The sequence below is a fragment of the Trachurus trachurus genome (assembly GCF_905171665.1).
Source record: "Trachurus trachurus genome assembly, chromosome: 10".
NCBI lineage: Eukaryota > Metazoa > Chordata > Actinopteri > Carangiformes > Carangidae > Trachurus > Trachurus trachurus.
The window spans coordinates 19619124-19640892 of NC_139894.1; the positions used below are offsets into that span (position 1 = coordinate 19619124).

Here is a 21769-nt window from a genome sequence, read left to right on the forward strand (position 1 = left end):
TGGCTTCAATTATAAGAGTAAGTGTAACAAAAAAAAAATGTGACGCAATATTGAAGACACATAAATGTGAAAACAATGGGTATACTGGATTCATACCTGCAGAGTAGAAGCTGCTGAGTCACTAGTCTCTGTCAGTCCTGTTCCTCTTGGTAAACTGGACACGATGTATCTGGAGCCCTTTGGCACAGGCTGTCTGACCACCATCTTTCCTTTCCTGGTCTCTGCTAGAAACAGACTGTACCAGTAGGCATCGTTGGAGACCAGAGTGGAATCTGCAATGGTGGAGTTCCTCTCACTGATCACACTGTTCCTGCAGGGAGGAGCCGCTTTGCTGGTCTTGGGTTTCTGACACTTGAGCACGATGGTGACCAATATGGTGATGAGCAGGAGAAACGACACTGAGCCCAGACCGATCACCAAGTACAGGTTGAGGTCTGAGAAGATGTCGTACTCTAGAGGCACCTCAGTCATGTCAGAGTAGGCCTTAACAGCAGTCTCCATTGTGGACAGCTTGATGGTGACTGTAGCAGAGAGGGCAGGCTCCCCGTTGTCCTTGGCAACAACAACCAGTCTCTGGTGACGTGGATCTCTGTAGCTGAACATCCTCATAGTCCGGATCTCTCCGTTGTATTGGTCCAGACTGAACAAGGTGGCGTCAGTCACTTGTAGAAACTGGTAGGTAATCCGAGAGTTGTGCACAGAGTCAGTGTCCAAAGCTATCACCTTGGCAACCAGAGAGCCTTTATCAGTGGATCTGGGGATCTTCTCCTCCACCACCGAGCCGTGTGCTCGCCATGGAGAGACAATAACTGGAGCGTTGTCGTTCTGGTCCACAATAATGATGTGAACAGTCACGTTGCTGCTGAGTGGAGGAGAACCAGAGTCTCTGGCCTCAATGTGGAAAAGAAACTCCTTCTCAATCTCATAGTCAAAAGTTTTCAGTGCGTAAAGATTTCCGTTCTCTGGATTGATGGAGAACAGCATGGACATGGAGGTGTTGGCTATCTCCTTCTCTAGGATGAAATAAACTAGATACTGGTTTTCATGGAGGTCAGGGTCAAAGGCAGTGAGTGAACTCAGCAAGGCCCCAGGTGCGTTATTCTCCATAACACGTATAGTATAAAATGACAGAGGAAACTGTGGAACATTGTCATTAACATCCAGCAGCTCTAAAGTCATAGTTTCATTGTCAGATAAAGGAGGAGAACCTCTGTCTGTGACAGTGAAAGTGACGTCATATTCTGGAACCTTCTCACGGTCTAACGGCTCTGACACCACTAATTCATAATAGTTATCAGAGGACTCTCTCAGTTTGAAAGGCATATTATCTGGAATATGAAGATCAACCACTCCGTTGTCACCTGAGTCTTTATCACTGACACTAACCACAGCTATCACTGTGTCCAACTCTATGTTTTCATTGACTGGACTCTGAAATGATTTAATAGATATTTCTGGGTGATTGTCATTCATGTCTTCAATCAGAATCTTTATGGTGCATTGTGCTGATAAACTATTGGCTCCGTGGTCAGTGGCTATAACTTCCATATCATAAATTCTGAAATCTTCATAGTTTAACATTCCCTTAACAGTAATTTCCCCAGTGGAAGGATTCAAATTAAATGTTTCTTGCGTTTTCTCTGATGTATATAAACTGTATGAGTATTTTATATCAGAATTCGATCCCTCATCTAAATCTTTGGCATTGAGATGAATGACAAGACTCCCAATTGGAGAATTTTCCATGATTTGTATATTATAACTCAATTTGTCAAATGCAGGAGCATTGTCATTTGTGTCTAAAACATGAACAACAATGCTAACAGTACCTGAACGAGTAGGTGTGCCTCCATCTACAGCTGTGAGTATTAGATTATGAACAGCCTGCTGCTCCCTGTCCAAATTCTTTGTTAAGATTAATTCAGCAAACTTTGAACCATCTCTTCCTGTCTGAACTTCAATATTAAAATGGTCACTTTCACTCAGATGGTACGTTTTGACTGAGTTGCTTCCGACGTCAGGATCAACTGCATTACTCAGTGAGAATCTCTCTCCTCTTGGCGTCGCCTCAGATATGTCTAAATGTATGGCGTCTCTACGAAACTGTGGGGCGTTGTCGTTCATATCCAGAATTTCTACTTCTATGTTGAATATTCGTAGTGGATTTTCTAATATTGCCTCCAGTTTAAGATAACATGAAGCTGATGACTTTGTATTGCATATGAATTCTCTGTCAATTTTCTCCACAATGTACAGTTCACCAGTCTCTTTGTTCACATCCAGATATTTCTTATTTGCAATGATGTCGAGACGCATCTTCCTCTGGTTCAGCGTTTTAACATCCAGGCTGAGATCAGTAGCAAGATTTGCTACAACGGATCCTTCTTTCATTTCCTCAGGTATTGAATAATGAGTCACTGAAGTCGATATGTTGCGAACGAAGCAAAAAAGAACAACGAGCAGCACGTACCTTTTGCCAGACTCCATTGTTACAGAGGGCTACTTTGCTCTTTACGCGGTTAGTGCATTTCCGTTTTTATACCGCAGGTCTCCAGTGATAGCTGAATTGATTTGCAATAATAGTAATCCCAAAGTTATTCACTATTTTACAGTCCCCATTATTTCAGCATTAAAATGAAGAGAGCGTTTGTGCAGCGCAGATTCAGCACCACGGAGCTGTCCGGCTGATTCACGATCTGCAGTAATGTCAACGAGTCACCGCCACGGCGCTCATATCCTGGTATTTTCGTGCAAACAGCGACACCCTGGTGGATTAACATGACTCTTAGCTGCATTTGATACAATTAGATACGTTTCTAGTGTATGCTTTTATCTAAGCGAGTTTAAATTGAGGATTGGCTGGAAGATTTTTTTTTAATTGTTCAATAGTTTTATGGCCTTAACTTATTAAGTATGATTTTGATGTTGGGACAGGATGAATGGAATTGCGACCTTATAATCAAAACACATATATTTGAAATAAGTGGTTTATACTGATTTCCTACCTGTAGAGTGGAAGCTGCTGAGTCACTAGTCTCTGTCAGTCCTGTTCCTCTTGGTAAACTGGACACGATGTATCTGGAGCCCTTTGGCACAGGCTGTCTGACCACCATCTTTCCTTTCCTGGTCTCTGCTAGAAACAGACTGTACCAGTAGGCATCGTTGGAGACCAGAGTGGAATCTGCGATGGTGGAGTTCCTCTCACTGATCACACTGTTCCTGCAGGGAGGAGCTGCTTTGCTGCTCTTGGGTTTCTGACACTTGAGCACGATGGTGACCAATATGGTGATGAGCAGGAGAAACGACACTGAGCCCAGACCGATCACCAAGTACAGGTTGAGGTCTGAGAAGATGTCGTACTCTAGAGGCACCTCAGTCATGTCAGAGTAGGCCTTAACAGCAGTCTCCACTGTGGACAGCTTGATGGTGACTGTAGCAGAGAGGGCAGGCTCCCCGTTGTCCTTGGCAACAACAACCAGTCTCTGGTGACGTGGATCTCTGTAGCTGAACATCCTCATAGTCCGGATCTCTCCGTTGTATTGGTCCAGACTGAACAAGGTGGCGTCAGTCACTTGTAGAAACTGGTAGGTAATCCGAGAGTTGTGCACAGAGTCAGTGTCCAAAGCTATCACCTTGGCAACCAGAGAGCCTTTATCAGTGGATCTGGGGATCTTCTCCTCCACCACCGAGCCGTGTGCTCGCCATGGAGAGACAATAACTGGAGCGTTGTCGTTCTGGTCCACAATAATGATGTGAACAGTCACGTTGCTGCTGAGTGGAGGAGAACCAGAGTCTCTGGCCTCAATGTGGAAAAGAAACTCCTTCTCAATCTCATAGTCAAAAGTTTTCAGTGCGTAAAGATTTCCGTTCTCTGGATTGATGGAGAACAGCATGGACATGGAGGTGTTGGCTATCTCCTTCTCTAGGATGAAATAAACTAGATACTGGTTTTCATGGAGGTCAGGGTCAAAGGCAGTGAGTGAACTCAGCAAGGCCCCAGGTGCGTTATTCTCCATAACACGTATAGTATAAAATGACAGAGGGAACTGTGGAACATTGTCATTAACATCCAGCAGCTCTAAAGTCATAGTTTCATTGTCAGATAAAGGAGGAGAACCTCTGTCTGTGACAGTGAAAGTGACGTCATATTCTGGAACCTTCTCACGGTCTAACGGCTCTGACACCACTAATTCATAATAGTTATCAGAGGACTCTCTCAGTTTGAAAGGCATATTATCTGGAATATGAAGATCAACCACTCCGTTGTCACCTGAGTCTTTATCACTGACACTAACCACAGCTATCACTGTGTCCAACTCTATGTTTTCATTGACTGGACTCTGAAATGATTTAATAGATATTTCTGGGTGATTGTCATTCATGTCCTCAATCAGAATCTTTATGCTACATTGTGCTGATAAACTATTGGCTCCATGGTCGGTGGCTATAACTTCCATATCATAAATCCTGAAATCTTCATAGTTTAACATTCCCTTAACAGTAATTTCACCAGTGGAAGGATTCAAATTAAATGTTTCTTGCGTTTTCTCTGATGTATATAAACTGTATGAGTAAGTTATAACAGAATTTGGACCCTCATCTAAATCTGTTGCATTAAGATGAATAACAAGACTTCCAATAGGAGAATTCTCCATTATTTTTAAATTGTATATATTTTTGTCAAATACAGGAGCGTTGTCATTAGTGTCCAACACATGAACAATAACACTAGCAGTACCTGAGCGAGCAGGTGTGCCTCCATCTACAGCTGTGAGTATTAAATTATGAACAGCCTGCTGCTCCCTGTCCAAAGCTTGTGTTAAAATTAAATCAGCAAATTTCGACTCTTCTCGTCCTGTCTGAACTTCAATAGTAAAATGTTCACTTTCACTCAGATGGTACGTTTTAACTGAGTTGCTTCCAACATCAGCATCAACTGCATTACTCAGAGAGAATCTCTCTCCTTTTGGTGTCGCTTCAGATATGTCTAAGTGTATGGCGTCTCTGCGAAACTGTGGGGCGTTGTCGTTCATATCCAAAATCTCTAGTTCGATGTTAAAAATTCGTAGTGGATTCTCTAGTATTACCTCCAGTCTAAGGTAGCAAGACGACTTTTCTGGACAAATAAATTCTCTGTCAATTTTCTCCACAATGTACAATTCACCAGTCTCTTTGTTCACATCCAGATATTTCTTATTTGCAATGATGTCAAGACGCATCTTCCTCTGATTCAGTGTTTTAACGTCCAGGCCGAGATCAGTAGCAAGATTTGCTACAACGGATCCTTCTTTCATTTCCTCGGGTATTGAATAATGAGTCACTGAGGTCGATATGTTGCGAACGAAGCAACAAAGAAGAACGACGAGCAGCACGTACCTTTTCCGAGACTCCATTGTTACAAAGAGCCACATTATTCCGTGTGTTTTTGCTGTCGTTCAGTCTTTATACTGCAGGTTTTGAATTATCTCGATGCAATGGCCTCGATCGTATGCATAATCCTCATTTTACATTCCCCGGGGTATTTCAGCACTAAAAATGACGAGAGCGTTTTAGCAGCGGAGGTTCAGCACCACGGTGCTGTCCGGTGGACTCACGATCTACTTTAATGTCAAACGAGTAACTGTCATGGCGGTCATGGGCTGGTATTTTTTCTAACAAACAGCGACACCCAGCAAGATTTTCAAGACTCTTCTATGTGCGTTTTGTTTGTGTTTCTGTGTGGCTTTTAATCAGCGTGAGTGTAGATACCACGTAGTGTTGTGTGTGTGTCACATCCGGGAGGAGTCAGGTGGGGTGGTACGTCACCAGACTAGTGAAATCAGCTGTTCTTCACCTGTTCATGAATGAATGAACTGAGAGGGTGAGGGGGGAAGGTCCTACTTTTGCTGACCGCTAATTTAACAATGTTTGGACGTTTTTAGGTTTATGTGGGACTGTTTCACTGCTTATGTTTTTAGCTTAATAAACATCGGCATTCCTCTGGAGCCTAGTTTTTACTGTTGAAGCGCGTCCGGCAAGTAAAACGTTTCCCGGGCTTAGCCTCTCGGCGACCACTGATTGTTCCATCCACAGCTGCCCTAACACTGTCAGCAAAAGTAGGACCTTCCCCCCTCACCCTCTCAGTTCATTCATTCATGAACAGGTGAAGAACAGCTGATTTCACTACTCTGGTGACGTACCACCCCACCTGACTCCTCCCCGGATGTGATAGACACACAAAACACTACATGGCATCTACAGTGAGTTTTAATTGAGTGGTGCTGAGAAATAGAAATATCACTGAATTCACAAGCTTTTACATCTCAACTGATGAGGTGTAATAATTATGAAATGAGGTTGATATGTTGCGAATCCAGGCTTGATATTAATAATATATAACCATAAAAAGACATTGTACACTGTGTTCATACCTGCAGAGTAGAAGCTGCTGAGTCACTAGTCTCTGTCAGTCCTGTGCCTCTTGGTAAACTGGACACGATGTATCTGGAGCCCTTTGGCACAGGCTGTCTGACCACCATCTTTCCTTTCCTGGTCTCTGCTAGAAACAGACTGTACCAGTAGGCATCGTTGGAGACCAGAGTGGAATCTGCGATGGTGGAGTTCCTCTCACTGATCACACTGTTCCTGCAGGGAGGAGCTGCTTTGCTGCTCTTGGGTTTCTGACACTTGAGCACGATGGTGACCAATATGGTGATGAGCAGGAGAAACGACACTGAGCCCAGACCGATCACCAAGTACAGGTTGAGGTCTGAGAAGATGTCGTACTCTAGAGGCACCTCAGTCATGTCAGAGTAGGCCTTAACAGCAGTCTCCATTGTGGACAGCTTGATGGTGACTGTAGCAGAGAGGGCAGGCTCCCCGTTGTCCTTGGCAACAACAACCAGTCTCTGGTGGCGTGGATCTCTGTAGCTGAACATCCTCATAGTCCGGATCTCTCCGTTGTATTGGTCCAGACTGAACAAGGTGGCGTCAGTCACTTGTAGAAACTGGTAGGTAATCCGAGAGTTGTGTACAGAGTCAGTGTCCAAAGCGATCACCTTGGCAACCAGAGAGCCTTTATCAGTGGATCTGGGGATCTTCTCCTCCACCACCGAGCCGTGTGCTCGCCATGGAGAGACAATAACTGGAGCGTTGTCGTTCTGGTCCACAATAATGATGTGAACAGTCACGTTGCTGCTGAGTGGAGGAGAACCAGAGTCTCTGGCCTCAATGTGGAAAAGAAACTCCTTCTCAATCTCATAGTCAAAAGTTTTCAGTGCGTAAAGATTTCCGTTCTCTGGATTGATGGAGAACAGCATGGACATGGAGGTGTTGGCTATCTCCTTCTCTAGGATGAAATAAACTAGATACTGGTTTTCATGGAGGTCAGGGTCAAAGGCAGTGAGTGAACTCAGCAAGGCCCCAGGTGCGTTATTCTCCATAACACGTATAGTATAGAATGACAGAGGGAACTGTGGCGCGTTGTCATTAACATCCATCAGATGCACAGTAATAGTTTCGTTATCAGATAAAGGTGGGGTTCCAGAATCTGTCACTATTAAAACGATGTCATATTCAGGCACTTTTTCACGATCTAATGGCTCAGAGACTATGAGTTTATAATGCGTGGGTTTTTCGGACGACTTGTTAAGGATAAAGGGCATGGGCTGATGTATAGACAGGCTCACTTTTCCATTATCCCCTGTGTCTCTGTCACCTATGTCTACCTGTGCAATGACACTTCCTACTGGGATGTTCTCATCCACTGTGTTTTTTACCGACTGTATAATGATATCTGGATAATTATCATTCATATCAGTCACGTGCACGACTACTTTACACTGTCCTAGTAAAGGATGCGTCCCTTTGTCTCTTGCCTCTATGTGCATCTCATAAAATTTCATATCTTCATAGTCAATAGTACCTTTCACAGTTATCTCCCCTGTGCTAGGATTCAATGCAAAGACATCTTGCGTTTTTTCAGACGTGTATAGTGTGAATGAGTACACAATCTCTGAATTCACACCCTCGTCAGGATCTGTAGCGTTAAGTTTCATCACTAAGGTACCGATCGGGGAATTTTCCGCCATGTTAATTGTGTAAGTCTGTTGGTCAAACCGAGGAGGATTGTCGTTTGTATCCTGTACTCTAACAATAATATTAGCAGTGCCGGAGCGCACAGGGACCCCGCCGTCTACAGCAGTCAGTATTAGATTGTGAACAGCAGTCTCCTCTCTGTCTAAAGACTTCATCAGCACTAAATCCACGTATTGAGTTCCATCAGTGCCTGTCTGAATTTCGATGGTGAAATGTTCACTGTCACTCAGTTTATACGTTTTGATTGTATTTATGCCAACATCAGGATCCACGCCATTAGGTAAGGAGAATCTCTCTCCTGGTGTTGCTGATTCTGAAACGTCGAGCTCCACCCTGTCTCGTCGAAAGTGTGGAGCGTTGTCGTTTATGTCCGTTATTCCAAGTTCAATGTTGAAGATACGTAAGGGGCTTTCTATGATCACATCAAGCTTTAGAAAACAGGATGTAGGTTTCGCCGGGCACAGATATTCCCTGTCCATCTTTTCCACTATATACAGCTCCCCTGTCTTTTTGTTAAAATCTAGGTATTTTTTGTTAGTGAAAATATCAAGTTTTACCTCTCGTTCTGCCAAACCTGCAGGGTCAAGTCCCAAATCCGCAGCGAGATTAGCCACAACAGAGTCCATTTCCATCTCCTCCGCTATGGAGTACCGTGTCACGGACAAAGCAGTGGGCCATACTGCACACAAGACAAAGACAGTGGTCCAAAAATTCATCCTTTCATCTGCAGGAAAAAACGATCCAGATTCTAGAAACATTTGTTTTTCTTTATTTTAAAGATCTGAAAATGTATCTTAAATTGTCTTTTGTTAATCTAAAAATACAACGCATATCTTCCAGAAAGCCGTACCCTAGACCTTATATAAATGGGTGTGTCATGACTTCACTGAAGAAGATGCATTATGCTTTAGTGGTCAACAGTGACACCATGTGACAGACTGCACATAATGGAGGAACTGTTTGCCATGAACTCACTTCAATATGATTTCACAGCTCGATGACATGTAACAGGATTCATTTGTGTATTTTTGAATATTTTGCACAAGGAAAAGCGGTAACACTTTATTTTAAGGGGTCCTTGTTCCTGTGTATCTACCTAATTAATTACAGTGTAATTACCTATGTAACCGTATGTAATAACATGTACTTACATTGTAAATACATAGTGTATTTTGGTGTACTTACAGGTCCTTGTTACACTTGTAATAAGAAATGACAAAGTGGCCTCTCTCTTTGCACAAGCATTTCTTATTACAAGTGTAACAAGGACCTGTAAGTACACCAAAATACACTATGTATTTACAATGTAAGTACATGTTATTACATACGGTTACATAGGTAATTACACTGTAATTAATTAGGTAGATACACAGGAACAAGGACCCCTTAAAATAAAGTGTTACCGGAAAAGCTTTTCAGTGTTCTTCTTTCATTGACAGGTTCACCTTAAATGCATGATGAAATTGATCACTGTCTTTAAAAGACCCTGTATTCTCTGATCATAATGCATTTTTATGCTCACTGCATTGTCTTGCATCTCTCTGAATTGTTAATTGATCATTGTCACAAAAATCCCCTCAACAATCCATGGAACTGTTAGGAACTGGAAAGACATATACTATGTCTGTGTGTCTCTTGTTAATGACACAACTTTCTTCTGTCACTACTCCTCTCTTCACATCTTTGATCATTTTAGATGACTTACAGAGCTTCAATTTCCTTGCCCTGTTGTTCTGAACTGGCAAACTGCTTGCATCTTACAGTAACTAGACACAAGGGAAATTAGTTTAAGAAAGGGCTCATGTTCATGTCTTCAAAGCTTAGGTGAGCTCTGAAACTGTTGTTGTATCAGTAGTGTGTTTGAAGGGTATGGGTACCATGTTTGGGCCCAATTTAGTGATTGTTTTTCATTATTCTGAGAACAAGTTGCATTCCCCTGTGCTATCAGACATAGTAAGTAAAAATATTCAACATTTTTTAATAAATATATCTCAACAATAGTAGTAATGGGTAACACATGCATTAAAACGCTGATCCTGTTTGTTTTGATTTTCATAGCTTTTTGATCTTGCATTTACCTAAAGCTCTTGGTGTTGTTTTGTGGGAGAGAGATGTGTTGTACTTTACAAAGTTTGAGCAGGATTTTTCCTGCTACTAATTGTGCACTTTTGTGTGAACCAAATGGGCCAAAAGAAATTAAAAGTTGTCTAATTGCTTCTGGCAGGTTGCCAGTTTTACTCCACCTGGAGCTAACACAAGTTACAAGAAAGTAAAAACATGTTGTTACAATACAAAATGAGAAAATGTAATGTGTAATGTGAAATAAAGTATTTCCCTTCGCTGTATATCATTTACTGAGCTAACTTAAAATCACGATTTACACTGTTTTATACTTTAAGATAATAGGAGGTTTAAATGTTTAGAGTCAATGAGTCAATTAAACTTTATTTTTACAAACAGCTGTTTTCATTTTGACAACCTACTTTAATGAACTAAGTACTCTTGTTCACATAAACATAATATTTAGAGCATCATGTGCTGCTTATTAAGATATGTCAGGTACATGCACACAACCATATCAAGAACTACATAGTGTATTATGTTTGTGTATACCATATCTTGATATGCATGTGCACAATACAGTAAATTTGTATATGTATATTTCTCCATTCTCCCGTTTTTTTGTTAAGCAAACAGTGACATCAGAGACAGCCTTCATTTGATTAATAGCTAGTCTTATTAAAGATGTTCTGTTTTCTTTTTTCTGTCTATCTGTATCTGTCTAACAAAAAAAGAAAGGAGAGAGAAGAGAACTAAATGAGTTCCTTTCCCCGTTTTGCACCTGCCCTCTCATTTGTTATTTTCCTTTTCCTTTTTACAAATGCATTCAGGAAACCTCCTTCTTTGTCTGAGACAGTTTTGGTTTACGTCATTTTATTCTGCCAGCCCCACAGTCTCTGATTTGAGTATGTAAACTCCTCTAATCACCTTTTTTTTTTGCTGTGGAATGATTCTTACTCAATCATGCCCTCTGCTGGATAAATCTCAGTGTTAAAAGATGGTGAAAATGGGCACATTTATTGTGGATGTCTATATAATTCGGTTAATACAGCTCCAACCCTGTATTTGACTGCGAACCTGTGTATTTTTTTTTTTTTTTTTTTTGAAGGTGGTAAATATCTCTATATCTTATATTACCTTTCTCTATAGAGTTTCTCATGCTGGCAAGTGAATATGTCACAAGTATGTTTCTTGTGGGACTCCACGTGTCAAGATATTCTTTCATAAGCACCAAGTTTTACTGGAATGTAGCTATAACTATATTTACTGAAATGGTTCACTAAAACACAGATTTAAAGAGCTTACTTTACTTAAGTATTTACCTTTAACAACATGCTATACTTCTAACCTTGTACATCTCACAGTGAAACGCTGTAGCTTTTACTTCACTATGTTTTGACAGTTACATTTACAGTAATTGATTTGCACATCAATGCATCAATAATTTTGTATTAATATTGTGTCTCCAAAGCACTAAATCTAGCACACTCCACCATAGTCCATTATGAAGTGTCACGTGTGCGCCCTCTGGTGGCAATATAACGGAACTACTGCTGGGTGAGAAAGCGTCACTGGTCAAACACATTTCAGCACCATGGCGATGGACAGCTCCCAGAGCGGGTGACCAACATAGTAACAGGATTTGAAGTGACACAACATCCTCTGTGCTGAATGCCACATTCCTAATATGGAAGAAACTGTGATAATTAAGACTTCTCAAAACTATCATTTTGCCAACCACAGCTTCATCATTCTCTATACTGTTTAACCAACCGCTGGTTTTAAAAGAAACTGGAATATGAACCTATTTGTTTTGGTCTCCACCTGTAGGCAATAGGCTACAGGAATCTGTTGTTCCTAAATAGGTTTTGTGATAATGATATTGATTTTTTTTTTCCTCTTTAAAGATGTTCTTTGAGGGAAAACAAAAAAAGCTCACATCTCTGCTTTAATGTATATAGCTCCATCCCTCTCTTATCTGAAAGTAAGCCAAGCTGGCCTAAATACAGCTGCCCCTTCAGCCGTCCCTATGGATCACCTCACTGCAGAGAAGGTTAGCCTGTTCCCCTCCCTGCTCTCTGTGGACACTCGTTTCCTTATTAACCGAATTATTTTAAATCTGAACCATGGAACGACCTAATTACCCTGCTCATTTCTGGCCAATGGCCAGCTCTCATCTGTTGATGGTAGGAGCTAATTCCCTGAGAAGTAAGCTGTAAAAGGGCACAGAGAGAAAAGCCACAGGGCTCTATAGCTCACATCCAGGTGTGGCATTTGGAGCCCCCCGCCCCCACCACCACCACCACCCACACACACACACACACACACACACACACACACACACACACACACACACACACACACACACACACACACACACACACACACACACACACACACACACACACACACACACACACACGATGCTTGTATGTGTTGGTGGTCTTAATTAAAGTGATATTTCGAGAAAGGAGGTCCTGTTTGTTCAATTAATGAACCCCACTATTCTCTGCGGGCAAATGGAAATGCAAGCACTCCAATTAGCATATGTTAGCATTTTACTATGTTTATTCCACACTGGAAAACAGCTTACCAAGGCGAAAAGCTTTCCATCCTTGTAAGAGTGGCTGTGGAACTTTTTCACCCCAAAATAATTGACTCCGGCTAATTAAACATAGATCTGAGTAACTTCCATCTAAATGCTTTGTGCATGTAGACCAAATATGTGCCTGAATGCGTACAGGGTTACGCCTCGAGTTTTATGAATCACAGCAGACCACACATGCATGCGTTTGCAACATAAGAAAGGCCATGTGAAAAAAATACTTTATTTTCATAAATGTATACAGTACATGTGTGGGGGAAATCCCCCGTCTTTACAGTTGTCTGCGTCATGTTGCAGCTTGCATAATACATAGTCATACTATTTGTCATATTCACGCAAGCTCTGCTGGCAAACAAACATACAAAAAAAGAAGAATTTCTTTAATAAAACCTAAAAATATAAATTCATAAGGATGTGCAAAATTATTGTCCACTAATGCTCGTCAAAACATTTTGGATGTAACTGCTGCGCCAGTTTGATTGTCAAAATAATAATAACATTAATAATAATAATAATAATAATAATAATAATGATAATAGGCAGACACATACAATGGCCATGTTCAGTGGCTTGTCACATAAATAGTCACCAGACTTTAATTCCCTTCAGCCTTTTAGGCAAAATGGATTGTTCATTCATTATTTCTCTCACTGAGTGAATTGTTCATCATCTGTATCTTTCACACCAGCTGTTAGTCATATATATGTTCATTAATTTATGCACTGAATGGTCTCTTCCTCTGTATTCATCCGAAGTTATCCATCGTCTCCATCATCCATTCAGACAGTCGTTTAAAAGTCAGTCGTTGTACAGGTCATTATTTATAATCGCTGCCTCCCCCTGGGGGGACATCTGAAGACGTCGCTTCTTGCCAAACGTGGAGAAGGAGTTGTGGACGTCCAGCTCGCTTCGCTGCACAGCGGGTCTCAGGGTGCAGAAGCCTGATGGGGTCCCGGGGATGTACACATTGTGGTGGTAGTCAGGCGGCGGGTGTGGGTGAGGGTGAGGAGGGATCGATGGTTGCTGCTGCTGGGGAGGTGGGGTGCACCGAGGAGTCCAGGGTCGAGAGGGGACCCCACTGGTTGAAGGAGACATCTTATATTCTGTAGTGTAACACAGGTCAAAACAAATTAGGGAAGGCCCCACTTGATTATACAACACTGACGTAATGCAATTTTCTAGGTTCAGAGCTTTACAATCAGGTCAGTGAACAGTGACATACAATTAAAGATTTGATCAGCAACAAAAACAGAAACTGCTAATTATATCATTGCTTAAACGTCATTAACTATGGAGGTATAACAGATTACTATAAATATACTAACAATCCTACATGTGTGTAGCCTAGAAAGCTGTTTGTGTTTGTCTTACCTTTCACGCCTCTCATGTGAGTACCCCAAGTCCAGTACTGTCCAGGCGCCATGGAGGTGACATAGTTTTCTGGGTCTGCATGCATGGCCTTACGCATGAGGGTGCCATCCATGTTGATGGAGTTGTAGCTACACACAAGATATGGGGCTTAGATTACAATATACGTAACTCAGATATAAACTCGGTATCAAATAAAACACGATCAAGATATTATTTATCCAGGTTATCTGCTCCAGCTCATGATGTGGAGAAGAATTTGAGGCTTTACATGCAGAGGTCAAACTGGTACCTTTTAATGGAGGAGTTCTGGTTTTTCGTGAGAGTCCAGTCTGTGTTTGGCTGCTTCAGCTGCAGAAAGAGAACGTGACATAATTTAATATCCACTTCCATAAAATTTACAAAATCACCATGTAAGAGCGCACATTGCAGCAATGTCACTGCTCAGGTCTGTCGGGAGAGAGTTCACTGGTTGAGACAGAATTGTATTTGGCGTCTCAAACGACGTGTGTTGATTCTGCCCTCTCGAATCAGCAGAGGTCAGTGATAATTGACAGGAGTAGCGCTCTATCATTGGTGTTTGTCCTGAAATTGAGACATGACTTGTTTTCAAATGGACCGTGGCTGCCGCCCTGTGGATGTTTGGTAGAACGCAATTATTGTAAGAGCAGAGGTGCTTTTGCCTTCAGCTACGACTCGCTTGTCTCTTAGTCTTGCTTTTATCCTCTGTGGCGCAGCGGGAGGGGTGAAGCAGGGCACCCGAGTGATATTTATTCCGGGTCTGAGGCTCATAGTATGGATTCCACGCTCTATTAATTCTCTTAAAGCTGTTAACAGGGAGAATGCGACGTAAGCGTATTATTAGAATCGGTATTCAAAATATACTCCTCGCCAACTACGCACAAAACCAATTAGAACCCCACCGGGATGAAACGAAACATGATTTTAATCTTCAAAGGAAACCGTGCCAGGGAGGAAATTAAGAAAATTACACACGTCATTGTTTTGTGGATTTTATGCATCATTTTACATTAATATTTGCCTGATGCTCCTCGAGCAAGGTTTTTAATTAAAAGTCTCACAGAGAGCCTTGAAAAGTTTGCGGTCCTTGCAGCTGTATACTCACAACCCACGCGCGTATAGGCCTATACACCGTGGCGCTTTACGCTTTATACACGTGCAAGCACTTGTCCTGGGCATTTTACACGCTTCGGTGTGTGTTTAATCTCTCTTTTCACCTTCAATTCATCAACTTAAGAAGCCCTACGCACGTTACTGTGTGAAATGCTCAGATAGTTTCATTGTGATTTGTCTTTGAGATCTAATGTGTCACTGACGACCTCGCGACGACTCATGAGGGTACGCCCAGGGACACCACCGGGTAAATTAGGGGAACCAATTAACGACGGGAAGGACACTTTCTCCTGAAGGAGCATGGCTGCAGGCAGAACAATCACCGTGACCTCGAAATCCCTCTTGTGGCCAGAGGTACGTGTGCCAGTGACCGAAGTGACATTTCTCAGTCTGCCTGGTGGAGTCTGGTATCAGGGCTCTGAGTCTTTGTCCCTTTGCGTTTTGATGAAAACTGGCAGAGGACAATGAGCAATACGCACAGATTTACGGTCTGCTGCCCCGTCCATTAGAATTAGAAAACACTGATGTAGACATCCTGCCTCCGTAAATTCCCACTCTCCTTGTCTCCTTCCTTCCCCCTCCTTTTATTTCACCCCGCCTCCTCCCCCCGTCCTTGCTCGACAAATATGAAGCCACATCTCTCTCTCTCTCTCTCTCTCTCTCTCTCTCTCTCTCTCTCTCTCTCTCTCTCTCTCTCTCTCTCTCTCTCCTCGCATTCAGAGGACAACGCCGGGGCCGATCTACAGGCGTCCCACGTCTCAGTCCAGCCGTGTCCTTGCACCCCCTCCTTCTCCTTGCCCCCTCCCCTCTTGATGTCCTCCCCTGTCTCCCCAAAACCAGCCATTTGCCATTTTTCATCAATAATGGACAGGCCCCCCTTGCGAATACGCCACATTGTGTGGAGTATAATGGTTCGGCCGTGCTTGTGCCCTTGAGGCATAGTTAGTGAGGTTATCTGTCCTGTATTGTTAGTTTGAGAAGAAGAAGGCGTGTCGCACACCCGACTGATCGAACAAGATTCGTCTGAACCCGAGGCAGATGAATTCAAACAGCTGCCATTCACCTTGTCCGTCACGTACATAACCTTGACTTTTTGTTCAAACTCAGGGAGATGAGCTGGAAGCAGGTGTGTGTGTCCCTAGTTGCATGAAAAGTGTGGTGCAGTGACACTGGGTGATGTAGGCATTAATCTCTCGGGCCACAAACAATCATAATTGACTTCATGGATTGTTATTGACAAGCTTTTTCCCACGTGTAAAAAAAATAAAAAATAAAAACGTGACATGAAGACACCTGGAAATGTTACCAAGACTGAACTACCTCTCCTCTTCTTCTCACACAGTAATTGATATCTCACTTCTTTCAACGGAGATGATAAGACACGGTATGTGCACAGCAATATGCTGCTCGTAATACGGAGCTTTACACTTTCATTAACGTGTCAATTAAAATGTAATCTCACGTCGTCTCATTTAATCTCCCAGGTGCATAACATTACCATAGGCAGCACAGTTATGATGAATTATTTCCATGATAAGAAAAACATGGGAGATGACATTCAGTATAACAATCTTCTTAATAAGGGAGGAGAAGGGAAGGAGAGAGTGTCATTGCTTAGTTTTGGCTCAAGTTGAGTTCAGATGTGTCTGGCATGTGTGATTTGACCTTGATGGGAGAATGTCACCGTCTAGATGCTTATCAGATGGAAATCTGAGATGAATTTCGCTGTGGCGGTGAGAGAAGCAGGCGGGTGTAAATGAACAACACACGCTCTGAGCGCACTCTGATTTCAACTATACCTCGTTGGGAGTAGTTGCTCCGTTGTTCACAGATGCGCTCCGGCTTTGCGCGTTCCACGAGTTCTCTGCGCTCTTCGCCTCGTTGTTCCTCGGTGTGCTGCCCGGGCTGCACGGCTTCAGAAACATAAAGTCACTTTTGGCTGATTCGGGGGTCAGGCACACTTTATAACAATATGACTGCGATAGACTGCTGTTTCCATTCACCTCCATGCAGTTTGTGGGCACTTTAGCCGCGGATGAAATCTGCAGGTTGAGGTTGGATTTTTTGAACACCTCTGGGGGCGGCTCCGGCTGAAACCCCCCGCAACAGCAGCAGGCGAACGGGGGCAGGTTGTACCCGCTGAGGGTCTCCCTGTCCTTGTAGCACTTCACCGCGGCCAGCACGATGATAGCCACCAGGAATATTAGGGATATCGTGCTCAGTGACACGATCAAGTAGAGAGCGAGGTTTGAGGGGGGCTGTGGGCTGAGTGTGAGGTCTCCGAAATCTGACAGTGACTCAGGCACGCTGTCTACCACAGTGAGGACAATGGAAACGGTGGCAGAGAGCGGCGGCTGCCCGTTGTCCTTGACTAATATTACCAGTCTTTGTCTTGTTGCGTCTCTCTCCACTAACCGGCGAATTGTCCTAATTTCGCCGGTGTAGAGAGCCACACTGAACAGTCCTGGGTCTGTAGCCTGCACTACCTGATAAGACAGCCGGGAGTTTTGCCCTGCGTCCGCATCTAACGCTGTTATTTTCGTAACCAGATACCCGGCGTCTACTGACCGTGGAACCACCTCTGTGGCCACGGTGCCGTTTTTAGGCAGCGGGGATACAATGACAGGTGCGTTGTCGTTCTGGTCCAAGACAAAGACGTTGACTGTGACATTGCTGGCGAGAGGAGGGAAACCAGCGTCCTGCGCTTGGACCAGAATCTGAAAGTTTCTAAGTTGCTCATAATCAAAAGAGCGCAGTGCGTAGATGTTGCCGTTGTCGGAATTGATGGAGACATAAGTGGACACGGGCATGCCCTGGATCTGACCCTCGAGAATAGAATAAGACAGATAGGCGTTCTGGTTAGAATCGGGGTCGAATGCTGTTACGGAGCAAATGGAAGCGCCCGGGGCGTTATTCTCGGTCACATAAACTGTGTATGAAGGTTGAGAGAACCGCGGGGGGTTGTCGTTAATGTCAGACACTTGAACGAGGATGTTTTTTCTGGTGGAGAGCGAAGGAGAGCCCAGGTCGCGGGCGGTGAGGGTGATGTTGTACTCGGACACTGCCTCTCTGTCCAGAAACTCGCTCGTCACCAGAGTGTAGTAGTTTTTAAACGATGAATGGAGCTGAAAGGGGACGTTGCTCGGAATTTGGCAATCAACGTTGCCATTCTCTCCAGAGTCCCTGTCCATGACACTGATAACAGCTATAACCGTGCCCGGTGGCGCGTCTTCCTGGACAGGAGTGGACACAGATGTGAGGATGACTTCGGGCGCGTTGTCATTGACATCCAGGATGTCTACGAGTACTTTACTGTGCACTGCAACAGCCGAGGGTCCCCTGTCTTTTGCCTGCACATACAACTCATACACACTGGCCTTCTCATAGTCCACGATGCCCTTCACTCGGATTTCACCCGTGTAGGGGTCCACGCTGAACAGTTCGCGCACCTTGAGTGGTGCGTGCCCGCTAAACGCGTAGGTCACCTCTCCGTTGGAGCCCTCATCCAGGTCTGTGGCGTTCAGCTTCAGCACCAGCGTCCCCCTCGGTGCGTTCTCCACCAGGCTCGCCCGGTACACGGAGCGGTCAAACACGGGCACGTTATCGTTTGCGTCTAACACGGTGATAGTTATCACTGCTGTCCCAGAGCGTTCCGGTGACCCCCCGTCAAAGGCGGTCAGAACCATCTCGTGTTTTTTCTGCTGTTCCCGGTCCAGTGGTGTGTCTAGCACGAGCTCAGCAAACTTGCTTCCATCATTGCGCGTCTGGATATTCAGGATGAAGTGCTCGTTCGCGCTCAGCTGATAGGAGCGCAAAGAGTTGGTGCCCACATCCTGGTCCTGTGCGCTCTCTAACGGGAAACGGGAGCCGGGCGCAGCCGACTCTGTGATGTCGAGATTGAACTCGCTCCATGGGAAACTGGGAGAATTGTCATTCACATCTAAAATCTCCACTTCCACTCTGTATAGTTCTAATGGGTTCTCAATAACCACTTGTAAGTGTAAAAAACAGCTGGGGCTTCGTTCACACAGCTCCTCTCTGTCTATCTTTTCGTTGACGAAGAGAATGCCATTCTCCAAGTTCACTTCTAAATATTGCTTATTTGCGCCGGAGACTATACGAAACCGACGGGCTGACAGCCTGGCCACGTCCAAGCCCAGGTCCTCTGCGATGTTGCCCACAAAAGCTCCATGCTCCAGCTCTTCGGGAATGGAGTACCGAATCTGCGCAAGAACGAGGTCCACTACACACGCACACAGAAGCAGGCATATAACCATCCCAGTCACTGGTAACCAACTGCCTCTGGAAAGTCTGTGATCCATGTCAGCGGCGTGCGTAAAATCAGCTCACCCAGACATCTTTCTCCTCGCGAAGCTAATCAGCAGTACAGCTGAAGAGTAAACAGAGTGACAGAGCCAGTCCCGAGTTTGAAAAAAAGGAGAAAAGCTTCATACATAACTTTGTAACATCTGCCTGTATGACTTTATTGGACAGTTCAAATGAAGGGACGGGAGAGGAGAGTGAAAGTCCCTCTCTCCCTCTGTTGTGTTCCTATAGCCCAACACCGGTGGTGTGTGAACGGGGGAAGCTCGCGCTTTGATTTTCCAGTGTATCAGACGCTCGGAGGAGCTGGTGGGGAGGCGTGTGTGTGTGTGTGTGTGTGTGTGTGTGTGTGTGTGTGTGTGTGTGTGTGTGTGTGTGTGTGTGTGTGTGTGTGTGTGTGTGTGTGTGTGTGTGTGTGTGTGAGAGAGAGAGAGAGAGAGAGAGAGAGAGAGAGAGAGAGAGAGAGAGAGAGAGAGAGAGAGAGAGAGAGAGAGAGAGAGAGAGAGAGAGAGAAAAGAGCGGAGGGGTGGAGGACGGAGGGGGTGGACGTAGCTTCTCTCAGCTCCGTATTGGAGGACGCCGACGCGAAGTGCGACTCTAATTACTGTAGACGTTTAACCCTTTCACATCCTCGTGTCTGTTCTCCTGACCCATTAAAGAGACCAAAAGGCGTAAGTTTGACACCAGACGTCAGAGCCAGATTTGGATTAAGAGATAAATTGTGTTGTGGGTGTCGTTTTCTAGGCTGTATTTAACAGATGAGGATGGACAAGGATTTGTCTTGGTGACCACAGTGCCTCACAGGCCCAGGATGACATATAATGATACAATTATTTTTTACTTTGATTCATTGTAACTCCCATTATAGCTTCAGAATAAAAGAATAAACCATCCTTCCGGGGTTCTACCGTTACACGTTGCGGCGCAGAAAACAAAAACACACCGGCCTAAGCACTCTTTCTCTCTGCTTCAAATGGGCCGGTGGCCACTGGCTCCTGGGATTCCATAATGCTTTTAATGAGAGCCCTTTGAAGATGAATGCCCACATTGCAAAAACAGACTCACATCCATTAATCATCACACACGAAATTGGGTTTTACAAAAAGAATCTTTGATGGGTCAGGGTATTCAATTTTCATCAATATTTAAATGAGTGTGAGCGACATTTTGGAGCTTAACATGATTATATAGTGACAATCATCAGCGGGCGATACACTCATACAAATACGCATTACACGACTTTAATTCACCTAAGTAGGACTGAACATGTATCAACATAATCAACATAAAAGCAATGTCATAAAGCCTTAATCATACTTGTCTCTAATCAGGCATTACAGTTGGGATTAGGTAAACGTCACATAGGTGATGTGTTTACAGTCAGTTGGTGGCAGAGAGAGGCGCACGTGAGTGTTTTTAATGATAAAAATGTTTGAGTACCTTCATAAGTGTCTTGAGCAGATCAAAGTACTGAGCAGTGTAGTTTTTATAGGACAAAGAGGACAGCTCGGGCCTCTTTAGAGTGTGGCACATGTTTGTACAGATCTAATCTTTTCCCTGTTAATCCTGGTCAGTTAGACAACCACTGAACCACAGAGACTGAGAGAGAAACTAAAGGATGCCTTTGTGGATTCGGGTTCGTCTCCACACAGACACGAGTGGCATCCTAATGTAAAACGGTGGCTTGAAATCTGAAAGTCTCTTCTTGGGACTGACGACACAGCCTTGGCCCCCGGGCAGCGCTGGGCTTGTTAGCTACTAAAAAAGAAGAAAGACGAGAGGAGAAGGGGGGGTCGAGAAAGAAAGAACAAGAAACAAATATTTCTGCTTCCTAGGGGCAACATTTTCTTTTACACTAGACGCTACATTTTCTGTTAAAAAACAAGCGACACTGATGTCTAATGTTGCTGTGACATTTTCACTTGAAAAAAAAATCAAACGGGGCTAGTGGGAATACTTCAGCTTGGAGATGCTGGTTGTTTTTGACATTTCTCTTTTAAGCAGATAAGAGAATAATAACTTTAGGAATCAGGGAACGAGGGTGGGATGCAGTTGATGTATAATTCATGCTCAGTCTGGTATTTAACTGGGGGATAACAAAGGTTATTTCTAAATAAGAAACTGCAGCGCCATCAAATTAGAGGATACTCATTATGGCATAAAATGTTACATAACTAAGGAACACTTGCGCCTTCTCCGGGA

At 43.8% G+C, this 21769-nt stretch overlaps 3 protein-coding genes across 3 annotated transcripts; all 3 read right to left on the reverse strand.

The window, feature by feature from the left end:
* Positions 1-90: 90 nt before the first annotated feature.
* On the reverse strand, positions 91-2487 carry LOC310993100 (protocadherin alpha-C2-like; the record flags this gene model as incomplete). The annotated part of the gene is made up of 1 exon (XM_083981370.1): positions 91-2487. One exon carries the CDS (start codon positions 2485-2487, stop codon positions 91-93), a length of 2397 nt encoding a protein of 798 aa, XP_083837496.1.
* A 131-nt stretch (positions 2488-2618) lies between these two features.
* LOC310992917 (protocadherin gamma-A4-like) lies at positions 2619-11296 on the reverse strand (the record flags this gene model as incomplete). The annotated part of the gene is made up of 4 exons (XM_083981147.1): positions 2619-2765; positions 3006-4076; positions 6411-8755; positions 11275-11296. The coding sequence occupies 4 exons, from the start codon at positions 11294-11296 to the stop codon at positions 2619-2621; spliced, it is 3585 nt and encodes a 1194-aa protein (XP_083837273.1).
* Positions 11297-13540: 2244 nt separating this feature from the next.
* LOC310993107 (protocadherin-10) lies at positions 13541-19578 on the reverse strand (the record flags this gene model as incomplete). The annotated part of the gene is made up of 4 exons (XM_083981407.1): positions 17044-19578; positions 14403-14461; positions 14114-14241; positions 13541-13845 (listed from the first exon to the last, which is right to left on the reverse strand). The coding sequence occupies exons 1-4, from the start codon at positions 19564-19566 to the stop codon at positions 13541-13543; spliced, it is 3015 nt and encodes a 1004-aa protein (XP_083837533.1). The 5' UTR covers positions 19567-19578.
* Between the last annotated feature and the right edge of the window lie 2191 nt (positions 19579-21769).